This window comes from Onychomys torridus, chromosome 1 (assembly GCF_903995425.1).
Source record: "Onychomys torridus chromosome 1, mOncTor1.1, whole genome shotgun sequence".
NCBI lineage: Eukaryota > Metazoa > Chordata > Mammalia > Rodentia > Cricetidae > Onychomys > Onychomys torridus.
Window position 1 is genome coordinate 11,082,006 of NC_050443.1, and position 11,655 is coordinate 11,093,660.

The 11,655-nt window shown below is 53.3% G+C and overlaps 1 protein-coding gene across 2 annotated transcripts in view; it reads right to left on the reverse strand.

Annotated features, from left to right (window-relative positions):
• Positions 1-11,331, reverse strand: part of Relb (RELB proto-oncogene, NF-kB subunit) — a 28,747-nt gene extending 17,416 nt beyond the window's left edge. The window contains exons 1-4 of one of the 2 annotated variants that reach the window (XM_036182925.1): positions 11,099-11,331; positions 10,041-10,088; positions 5,884-5,892; positions 2,141-2,457 (exon numbers count right to left, since the gene is read on the reverse strand). In XM_036182925.1, coding sequence (XP_036038818.1) covers positions 2,141-2,457; positions 5,884-5,892; positions 10,041-10,088; positions 11,099-11,150 — 426 coding nt within the window. In that variant the 5' untranslated portion in view covers positions 11,151-11,331. The remainder of the gene's footprint in view (positions 1-2,140; positions 2,458-5,883; positions 5,893-10,040; positions 10,089-11,098) is intronic. The other variant, XM_036182933.1, reaches the window with a different exon arrangement.
• Between the last annotated feature and the right edge of the window lie 324 nt (positions 11,332-11,655).

Below are 11,655 nucleotides of genomic sequence, written 5' to 3' on the forward strand. Positions count from 1 at the left end.
ACCAACTACTCTTCCGGAGGGCCTGAGTTCAATTCCCAGCAACCACATGGTAGCTCACAACCATGTGTAATGAGATCTGGTGCCCTCTTCTGTATACATAATAAATAAATAAATCTTTTAAAAAAAAGGGGGAGGCTCTTTGGAGATTTAGCTCAGTGGTAGAGCACTAGGCCCTGGGTTAGATCCTCAGCTTAAAAAAAAAAAAGCCAGGTGGTGGTGGCGCATGCCTGTAATCCCAGCACTCGGGAGGCAGAGGCAGGTGGATCTCTGTGAGTTTGAGGCCAGGCTGGGCTACAGAGCTAGTCCAGGACAGGCTCCAAAGCTACACAGAGACCCTGTCTCGAAAAACAAAACAAAACAAAACAAAAGAAAAAAACAAACACAACACAACAAAAGGACTGTTCTCCTCTGTAAAGCTTGAACATGTCAGCAGTGGCCAGGGAGCCTTGCAATGTGCCGTCCATCTCACCTCCCTCCTCTGGCCCCTCCTCGTCTCCCCCTCTCTTTCTTTGTTGGATTTTTTTTTTAACATACAGTTTTTGAGACAGGGTCACAAGTGCTCAGGTAGCCCAGGATTTCCTTTCATTTGCTATGTAGCCAGGCTGGCCTTGAACTCCCAATTCTTCTGGCTCAGCCTCCCATGTACTACGTGACAGGTATGAGCCACCATGTCCTGTTCTTCCTTGGATTTTGAGATAAGCCTCATGTAGCCCAGGATAGCCTTGAGCTCACTTACATAGTTGAAGAGTGAACTTGAACCCTTGATCCTCATGCCTCTATCCCCCCAGTGCTAGGAGCTCTGCACCACTGCATCCAGCACATAAAGATGTAATTTTTTTTTTTTTTTTTTTTAGACAGAGTCTCACTATGTAGACCAGGCTAGCCTCAAATTCATAGAGATACCCTTGCCTCTGCTTCCCAAGTGCTGGGATGAAAGGCGTGCACCACTATGCACAGCAGATGTACTCCTAAGAGCTGAACAAACATAGCTCATTTAGAGAGAGACAGAAAGACAGTGACAAGAGACAGAGAAACAAGTTAGCTGAACAGGATGGCATCCACCTATAGCTCCACCTAATTTCGGAGGCTGAGGCAGGAGGATCTCTTCTTGAGTCTCAGAGTTTGGGGTCAGCCTGAGAAACATAACTCTAATTCAAAAAACAAGTAACCATAATGAAAAACAGGCCTGGCAGTATAGGCCTGTAATTTCAGCTACTCAGGAGCTGAGGAAGGATAAAAAGGTGAGTGCCAACCTGGGCAACAAGAGAAGATGTGACTCAGAATAAAAAGGAAAAAATGAAGGCTGGGACCATGGCTCAGTGGTAGAGCCCCTGCCTAGAATCCCCCAGTGAGGGGCTGGGGTGTGGCTCAGTGGTAGAGCCCCTGCCTAACAAGTACAAAACCTAGATTCAATCTCCATCACTGAAAAAAATCCAACAAAGGGGCTGGAGAGATGGCTCTGAGGTTAAGAGCACTGCTTGCTCTTCCAGAGGTCCCGAGTTCAATTCCCAGCAACCACATGGTGGCTCACAACCATCTGTAATGAGATCTGGTGCCCTCTTCTGGCCTGCAGGGATCCATGCAAACAGAGCACTGTATACATAATAAATAAATCTTAAAAAAAAAAAAAAAAAAAAAAGAGAGAGAGAGAGAGAGAGTACTTTAAAAAAAAAAAAGGCAAATGAAATAAAAATAAAAAAACTGGTTCTTACACAACACTTTGCTCTGATCAGTGTCTGGGCCCAGCTGGCGGCAGAGTCTCTGAAAGCAGTGCTGAATTGCAAAGGCCTAGTGACATACGCTTCACACAGGCGTTTGAGTGAGTGCTGCCCTCTAGCGGAGGATGGGATGTTGACGGTAACTTTGATGGCTTGTCTTTGGGACCACAGATACTAGTTCGTCATTGGAACAGCCTCACTCAACCACGCCATACCATATAACCCGTCGCTGCTCTTGCTGTTTTAAAAGGCCACACTCTATAATCCAGGCTGGTCTGATTATCGTCCAGCCCCGATTTCCCGAAGTGTCGGGCTGTGTAAGCGCGAGCCGCCACCCCAGGCTGTTGTGAGGTTAGGGAGTGGAAGCGCGGCGATCCCATTCCCAGGCACAACAACAAGGGCAGTAGCAGAACCGCACGCACCTCGATGGCGGGCAGCGTCTTGCTGGCCTCCGTGCTGCTCTCCCCAAGGATGCTGCCGGCAGAGCGACCCTCGCATTCATAGCGGAAGCGCATCCCGCGCTGCTTTGGCTGCTCTGTGATGACCAGGTGCGGCTGTGGGCCCGGGCCGGGTGACACCAGCCGGCCCAGGGTGCAGCTCCAGGAAGGTACTGGTGTAGCTGGGCCCAAGGTGACGCTGCTCAGTGGGGCCTGCCCGCGGGGCACCAGGCGAGGCATCTCGCCCAGCTGCACCCCGTCCAGGCCAAAGCCTTTCTCCTTAATGTATTCGTCGATGATTTCTGCAGGACAGACAGACAGACAGGTGAGGGTGGTGAAGGGCGGGACTAGGCTCCCTTCCTGTCTTCTCACACTTTCCTGACTCTTGGTTTTGGTTATTGTTTTCATCCAGGGTCCACTGTGTTGCTATGGGTGGCCTGGAATTTGCCATATAGACTAGGCAGGTCTCAAAGACAGAGGGATCCCCCTTCCTCTGCTGGGATCTACACACCACACCTACACCTCACCCTTTGTTGTTGTTTTTGTTTTTTGAGACAGGGTTTCTTGGTGTAGTTTTGGTGCCTGTCCTGGATCTCGCTCTGTAGACCAGCTGAGTGTTGGGATTAAAGGCGTTCCTCACTACTGACCCGCAGAACTCTTGTTTTTTGTGGTATTTTGGGACAGAGTCTCTCTACATAGTCTTGGCTGTCTATTCTATATAGAACTATATAGACCAGTCTGGCCTTGAACTCACAGAGATCTGACTCTGCCTCCCAGAGTGCTGGGATTAAACACACACACCACTATCCTGGCTCTCCCTTGATTTTCTTAAAGGATTTTTCCCCTTAATTTTAGCATGTGTGGTCGCGTGCATGCGTGCGTGCGTGCGTGCGTGCGTGCGTGCGTGCGTGTGTGTGTGTGTGTGTGTGTGTGTGTGTTGCCTTCATATGTCTGTGCACCACCAGGAAGAGCGAGTGCCCTCAGAAGCCAGAAGAGGGCATCAGAGAGCCTTCAGAACTGGAATTATAAATGATTGGGAGCTGCCATGTGGGTGCTGGGGATTGAACCAGGTACATCTGGAAGAGCAGCCAGTGTTCTTAACCGCTGAGCCAACTCTCCAGCCCTCTAAAGATCTTTAAAATTGTGTGTGTGTGTGTGTGTGTGTGTGTGTGTGTGTGTGTGTGTGTCTCTATACAGGGGTATGTGCCAATGAGTGTCCAGCCTGCAGAGGCCTGAAGAGGGCTTCCGATGTCCTGGAGCTGCAGTTACAGGTGGTGGTAAGTCCTTCAGAGTGACTGCTGGAAACCAAACTTGCTCTCTATGAGAACAAGTACTCTTAACCACTGAGCAGGCTCCCCAACACCTCCCCTTGGGTTTTTTGTTTGTTTGTTTGTTTGTTTTTTTCGAGACAGGATTTCTCTGTAGCTTTGGAGCCTGTCCTGGACTAGCTCTGTAGACCAGGCTGGCCTCGAACTCACAGTGATCTGCCTGCCTCAGCCTCCCGAGTGCTGGGATTACAGGTGTGTGCCACCACCGCCCGGCTTCCCCTTGGGTTTTTGAGACAAGGTCTCACTGTGTAGCCAAGGCTGCTTTCCAATCCATGATCCTCTTGCCTCCGCCTCTGGATTACAGGCAAGTGCCACCAGGAAGAACTGCACACAGCACTTCTGCCTCTGTGCCTCTATTCAGAACCGTGCTTACTTCTCTACAGTCTCCATCTCCTGCTCTTGCCCCCTGCCCCATCCAGCATCTCCCACTTGGACCAAGGCAGCTGCCAGCTCCCCTCAGGTCCTGCCTTTTGTCCCTTGCATTTATCCGTCTCACACAGTCAGAGGGATTTTGTTAGTATAACCTGTTCCTCTTTTGCCTAGAGGCCTCTCACGGCTCCCAGTTCCTTGGTAGTAAAGGCTAACAATGTCCCCCACATAAAATTTTCCTCAAATGTGGATATGCTTCATTAGTAGAGTCTGCCTTTCAGTCCTCCAGTGAGGGGCTGGGGTGTGGCTCAGTGGTAGAGTCACTGCCTAGAATCCCCCAGTGAGGGGCTGGGGTGTGGCTCAGTGGTAGAGCCCCTGCTTAGAATCCCCCAGTGAGGGGCTGGGGTGTGGCTCAGTGGTAGAGCCCCTGCCTAGAATCCCCAGTGAGGGGCTGGGGTATGGCTCAGTGGTAGATCCCCTGCCTAGAATCCCCCAGTGAGGGGCTGGGGTGTGGCTCAGTGGTAGAGCCCCTGCCTAGAATCCCCCAGTGAGGGGCTGGGATGTGGCTCAGTGGTAGAGCCCCTGCCTAGAATCCCCCAGTGAGGGGCTGGGGTGTGGTCAGTGGTAGAGCCCCTGCCTAGAATCCCCCAGTGAGGGGCTGGGGTGTAGCTCAGTGGTAGAACTTTGCCTAGCATGGGGGAGGCCCTAGGTTCAATGCCTCGTATTTAATGATGATAATCATATAATCTAGGTGTGATGGTAGAAATGTGTAAATCCATCACAGGGAGGTTAAGACCACCTGCCTACATGGCAGGATCCTGCCTCAAATAAACAAACAGATGGCTGTGGGTCAATGGTTACAGTGCTGGCCCGACATGCAAGGCATGAAGCCCTGGGTTCCATTGTCAGCACTGCATCAATCGCAGCCCTAGGGAGAAGGGTCAGAAGTTCAAGGTCATTCTCAGCATCCTCAGCTATTCAGCTACTTACGGCCAGCCTGGGCTACTTTTATTTTGTTTTGTTTTTCAAGGCAGGGTTTTCCCTGTGCAGTCCTGGCTGTCCTGGAACTCAGAGATCCGCCTGCCTGCCTCCCAAGTGCTGGGATTAAAGGTGTGCACCACCACTGTCCAGCTTCAGCTTGGGCTACTTGAAACTCTGTCTCAAAAACAAACTTATAAAACCCTCCTTAAAATTCACTCTCTTGGGGCTGGAGAGATGGCTCAAAGGTTAAGAGCACTGGCTGCTCTTCCAGAGGTCCTGAGTTCAATTCCCAGCATCCACATGGCAGCGCACACCCTCACACCAATGTGCATAAAATTAAATCAATTATTTAAAAAATTCACTCTCTCAGAAAAGGTGTTTGTTGCACCCCCAGCCCAGTCACTTCAGAGCCACGAGTCTGTCCCTCCTCTCTCCTGGTTTCCAGGCCTCCCCCATTCAGCCTGTAAGAAACATCATGCTGCCACCTTCTAGGCAAGCCACGCCTCTTTGCCTCTCTCCTCTCTCTTCCCTGCCCCATTCTCCCTCCCCCTTTTCTGAGACAGCCACACTATGTAGCTCCAACTGGACTCGAATTCTCTCTGATCCTCCTGCCTCTGCCTTGCGGGTGCTGAGATTCCAGGCAGGATGCAGAAGGTACTGCCTTCCTCTCTTAGCAAACCTCATCCCAGCCTCACTTTCTCCTGCTTGTCCTCTGTTCGCTCGTCCTCTGACTCCCCAGTCCACACTGTCAGCTCCTGCGGAGTAACAACTGTGTTTTGTGCAAAGCTGGATTCCCAGTGCCTGGCACTGGGCCTGGTCCAAGAAGGGTCAATGACATCCATGAGTTACAGATAATAGAAACTGGTCAATGACATCCACTGGTTACAGATAACAGAAATACGGGACACTTAGTGCTCTGGATCCTGGGACTGTGCCCTTGCTCAAGTCCTCAATAGTCCTGGAATCACACCAGGACCTGCTCCCGTCAAACAAGGCAGGTGTGTCCCCGCTCTACCCGGCCCCTCAGCCTCCCACACACTTGATACTCACCCAGTTCATCTGTGGAAGGAAGAGAAAAGAAAGGTGAAGTTCAGGTGCTGTCAGGCTTGACATCTTCTAACACAGACTCTCCCACCTGTCCCCAGTCTCCAGCACCCCTTCCCAGCCGTCCCTTCAGTTTCTTGTTTTTTGGTTTTTTGGAGACAGGGTTTCTCTGTGTAGCTTTGCGCCTTTCCTGGAACTCACTCTGTAGCCCAGGCTGGCCTCGAACTCACAGAGATCCTCCTGCCTCTGCCTCCCAAGTGCTGGCATTAAAGGCGTGAGCCACCACCGCCCGGCTTGTCCCTTCAGTTCTTAATACTGGGGACCTAGCATCAAAGCACCCCCAAAGAAACCCCAAAGCCTCTCCCCAAGCACTCAGACTTGTTATCAGGACTTGTGGACAAACAGCGGGGGGAGATGGTAGACATGAGCAGTTCTAGGTAAAGATTCCATCCTGAAAGTCCACCCTGGGCCCAGAGACCACTGCTACAGTCTGAACAGGAAGCTGACCAAACCCAGGTGCTACCTGCTCTGCACCACAGCCCAGCTCCCCAATTCTCAGGCTCACCCCCACTTCCCAGAGGGGTTGGGGAGGCGAGGGCAGCAGCCATACTAGGTACCCAGTAAAGAAGCACCGTTGTTTCCCCCGTAAAACTCAGCAACGAAGTAATTGAAACCAATTTCCCATCATTCCCCAGACAGGACAGGGGAAGGCCAGAGGAAACATACAAGCCCAGAAGTCACAGGGCAGGGAGGGTCACCTAAGTGACTGTCCCACCTAGAGTTGTGAAGGCTACTGGCTGGGGACTGATCACATAGTATCCCAGTATCAGCTGGGTCCCTCCCCCTCCTCCCCCCTCTCCACCTCCTCCCTTCCCTTTCTCCACACTCAGGGAGTGGCTCCTAGCAGCCAGAACTTTGCCCCTTAGAAGGCAGTTTTCACATCCCCCTTATCTCATTTGATCTGTGAGATCAGCAGATGCCAAGGTCCCTTCCAGTGAGATGGGTTATACTGAGGCCTGGAGAGTAGCAGGGACCTGACAGTGCCAACCTCAAATCACTCTGTTTTGAAAAACCCTTCTTAGGTATCTCTGCTGGAGGAACCTAGAGATCCAAAGACAAACTGAACTGCCAGGCTTTATGGCATGTGACTCAGAGCCTGAGGCAAGAAGACAGACACTAGTCTGAGGCCAGCCTGGGCTACATAGTGAGTTCCAGGCCAGCCTACACTATAAAGTGAGACCTTGTGTCAACCAAACCAAACCCAAACTCAAGAAATTCTACCTGGTGGTCCTCAACAGACCCCAGGGAGCTGGGCAGGGAGGCACACGGCTGCCATCCCAGCACTGGATGCTGAGCCATGAGGACGGCAGCTCTTCTGGGCTAGCCTGGGTAACTTAGAAAGACACTTCTCTCCAACAATCAAACAAACAAAGTCACTTCCAGTTGGGCATAGGGACAGGATCCAGAAGTTCAGAGCTTGCCTGTCATAGATGAGACTCTCTTTACTAAATGACACTATCAACTGTGAACACTGGAGAGTGGGGACCATGCCTGCCACACCTTCAGTGTGTGCAAAGCTCTGTCTGTGTCTGGCCCATCAGAATGAAGGAATTTGCCCTTCCCACTTACCCAGCTTCATCACCCTGTCCCTACCCTACTACTGAGTATCCCTGACCCCTCAGCCCTACTACTGAATATCACTGACCCCTCAGCCCTACTACTGAATATCCCTGACCCCTCAGCCCTACTACTGAATATCACTGACCCCTCAGTCCTACTACTGAATATCACTGACCCCTCAGCCCTACTACTGAATATCACTGACCCCTCAGTCCTACTACTGAGTATCCCTGACCCCTCAGCCCTACTACTGAATATCACTGACCCCTCAGCCCTACTACTGAGTATCCCTGACCCCTCAGTCCTACTACTGAATACCACTGACCCCTCAGCCCTACTACTGAATATCCCTGACCCCTCAGTCCTACTACTGAATATCACTGACCCCTCAGCCCTACTACTGAATATCACTGACCCCTCAGTCCTACTACTGAGTATCCCTGACCCCTCAGCCCTACTACTGAATATCACTGACCCCTCAGCCCTACTACTGAATATCCCTGACCCCTCAGTCCTACTACTGAATATCACTGACCCCTCAGCCCTACTACTGAATATCACTGACCCCTCAGCCCTACTACTGAGTATCACTGACCCCTCAGTCCTACTACTGAGTATCCCTGACCCCTCAGTCCTACTACTGAATATCACTGACCCCTCAGTCCTACTACTGAGTATCCCTGACCCCTCAGCCCTACTACTGAATATCACTGACCCCTCAGTCCTACTACTGAATATCACTGACCCCTCAGCCCTACTACTGAATATCACTGACCCCTCAGCCCTACTACTGAATATCACTGACCCCTCAGTCCTACTACTGAGTATCCCTGACCCCTCAGTCCTACTACTGAATATCCCTGACCCCTCAGTCCTACTACTGAGTATCCCTGACCCCTCAGTCCTACTACTGAATATCACTGACCCAACGGCCTCTTCATAGCTCACTACTTTTCATAACCCCACCGTTAATTGTTTATAGACCGGCCTCCTCGTCTGGGTAGGGAGCCCTGAAGGACAGGGCTGGGACTATGCCCAACAGTGGCTCTCATATAGAACTGGTAGGTGGGCAGTGGTTGCGTACACCTTTAATCCCAGCACCTGGGAGGCAGAGCCAGCCTGGTCTACAGAGCAAGATCCAGGACAGGCTCCAAAACTACACCGAGAAACCCTGTGTCGAGGAGAAAAAGAAGAAGAAGAAGAAGAAGAAGAAGAAGAAGAAGAAGAAGAAGAAGAAGAAGAAGCAGAAGAAGAAGAAGAAGAAGAAGAAGAAGAAGAAGAAGATGATGAAAAAGAACTGGTAATCAATGAACAGCAGGAATGACTCTCCTTGGAAACCTCACAGCTATGTCTTGGCCCACACAAGTCTCAACTTGCTCTTGTCCAGAACCAGCATTTGGGTCACGCCTGTCTTCAAGGCCATCCGCTACCTTTCTAGCCCCCTAAAACTCTCAACCTCTCCCGCGCCCACTCCGGGACTTCCGGTGTCCACCCTAAGAGAAGTCCAGGCCTGGCTAACCACAGGGGCTACAGAGTGTTCACACTTATGAGATCTAGCTCTGTTGTCCAAACCTCAGAAAATAAATCACGGCTCTGATTTTTTGTTTGTTTGTTTGTTTGTTTGAGGTAGGGTCTCCTATGTGTACAGGATGACTTCAAACTTGAAATCTTCCCGCCTCAGCCTCCCAAGCATGGGGACTCCAGGCATTCAGCACCATACCTGGCTTGAGGGACCTATTAGAATAGTCAACTATGAGAAGAGCATCTCCTAGGAAGTTCCTAAAACTGAGACCCTCAGAACTTCTTCCAAACTTAGACTCAGAAATTCGAGTTGCACCTAACAATGTTTGTACTTTCTATGTATTTATTTTGCATTGTTCAGGGTGTGTGGTAGTTTGAATGAAAATGGTCCCATGGCTCACAGGGAGTGGCACTTTAGGAGGTGTGGCCTTGGAGGAGGAGGTGTGGCCTTGGAGGAGGAGGTGTGGCCTTGTTGGAGGTGTGTCACTGGGGGTGGGCTTTGAGGCTTCACAAGCTCAAGCCAGGCCCAGAGTCGCTCTCTCTTCCTGCTGCTCGCCAAACTGGATGTAGACTCTCAGCCAGTTCTCCAGCACTATGTGATTTGAATGCACATGGTCTGAGAATTTATGACTAATAACAGTTGTTATTACACTCTTACGACACTAACCGTTACTACTAACCAGAATGCTCCCTGTGGGTTTGTAAGCATCAACTCATCCAACTTTCTCCATCCCCACGGAAGAACAAATGGGTATGACATCCATCATACAGATGAGGAATACTGAGGCGGCTTTAGGGAAGTGTGCATTCAGCCAGTGAGAGGGTGGTAACAGAACATGTGAACTGCAGTTTCAAGGCCCAAGATTCTGGACGGTGGGCAACCTCTAAAAGGTCCTCTGGAAGTGTGGACAGGCCCGCAGTCCTGGGAAGCAGCATGGAAGGGCAGTTTACAAAGTGGGCACACTCATTCCTCGTACAGGGGCTCCTCCACACTCAAGCAGGGACTGTGGAAGGTAGCTCACCTGTGGTCCTGGAGACCGTCAGGGACAGCGGAGAAAGGTCACCGGAACCTGTGAGAGGGAGACCTGGATCAACAGACGCTGCAGCGCAGGCAGCTAGAGGACCAGACTCAGGCAAGCCCGGCCCTCACCTCGACTCGGCCTGCCCCTCCTGCTTACGGAGCTCCAGGGAGGCCAGGCCTCTCTCTCTAACTCTTGAGCAAGTTCTGGCTTTCCGTTTCTGTCATTGGCCATGCCCGTCACCGCTCAACATCTGCTACTTTCCCGGTTAAGGTCGGACTTGGAGGAATACCTCCGGAAAACCCCATCTCCTCTCTTCCCTCAGGGCTAGATCCAAGCCCCACTACTTTGTCATTGGAGAACCCTTCCCGCCCCTCTCACTGCAGGCCCCGCCCCTTTCCTATCCCTGCGTCAGGCCCCGCCCTTCAGTGGCAGAACCGGCCCTTTCTCGTCCGGAGCCTTGTCAGGCCACGCCCCCCGCCGCAGGGTAGGTCCCGCCCACTCACTGAGCCACACACCTTCGCGCTCTCAGAGCCTGACCCCACCTTTATTTCCTGTCAAACTCAATCCTGATTCCGCCCACTCGAAGCCAGGCCCCGCCCCCAGCCTGCCGCTAAGCTCCGCCTCCTTCTCTGCCTGGTCCCCTTGTCTGGAGACTAGAGAGCCACTTCCTTAAATGAGGCTCCGCCCATTATCCTTAAGCAGGCTGCACCCACTCGCTGAACCAGGACCTCTCGGGGTTTGTCCCGCCCCCAGGCCCACCCGGCCCCGCCCCTCGCGGTGAGGCCCCGCCCCTCCGGGCGCCGGCGGCCGGGTCCCGCCCCTTTCTCTGCCTCAGGCTCAGGCCCCGCCCCCTCCTCACTCCTTAGCGGGACGCCTAGCCTGTACCTCGGGCTGGACCCTTCACCATCCTCTGCCTCCCGCCTGGTTCTCACGCACTGTCCCCGCCACCCTCGTACTCTCCGCAACGAAGCGCGAGTCCTGCGGGAACCCGCAGATGACTCCGAGTGTCCCGAACACCCCCAGTCCGAGCCCCGCCCCAGACGTTCCACTCGGCTTACCCAAGGCCCCCAGCTCGGGCGCGGACGCTCTAGGAGTGCGGCGACTCGGCATGGCCCGGCCCGTGGGGACCGACAGCCCTAAGGCCCGCTCAGGGCGAAGCGCGCGAGGGCAAGCCGGGCGGCCGGACGGCCCGGTCTGCTGGGGCGATCACGGACAAGGCTGGGGCCGAAGGCCGGGCTGGACGCACGGCGCCCGGGGCTGCGGGGGGCGCCGGGCCGGGCAGGCGGCGGGCGGGGGCGGGGCGGCGGAATTCCCCGGCGCCGCCGGCCCGGACACCCATTGGCTTGCACCCCTCCGTGACGTCACGCCAAAGGGAATGGGAAAACCCCCGCCGGTCACGTGATTGCGGGGGCGGGGCCGGCCGGGAAGAGCAGGCTTGGCACTGCGCAGGGACCGGTGCGTGTCGCTGCCCATTGCACTGGCCTAGACCACTGAGGCCTGCTGGAGTCCACTCGCCCCCTACCCGCAGAACAAGCTAAGAAACGGGCACCCCTTGCTCTCTCCCCAGGACTTGAACCTGCTGTGTCTCAGGGTGAAGGGACGTCGGGAGCGGGAA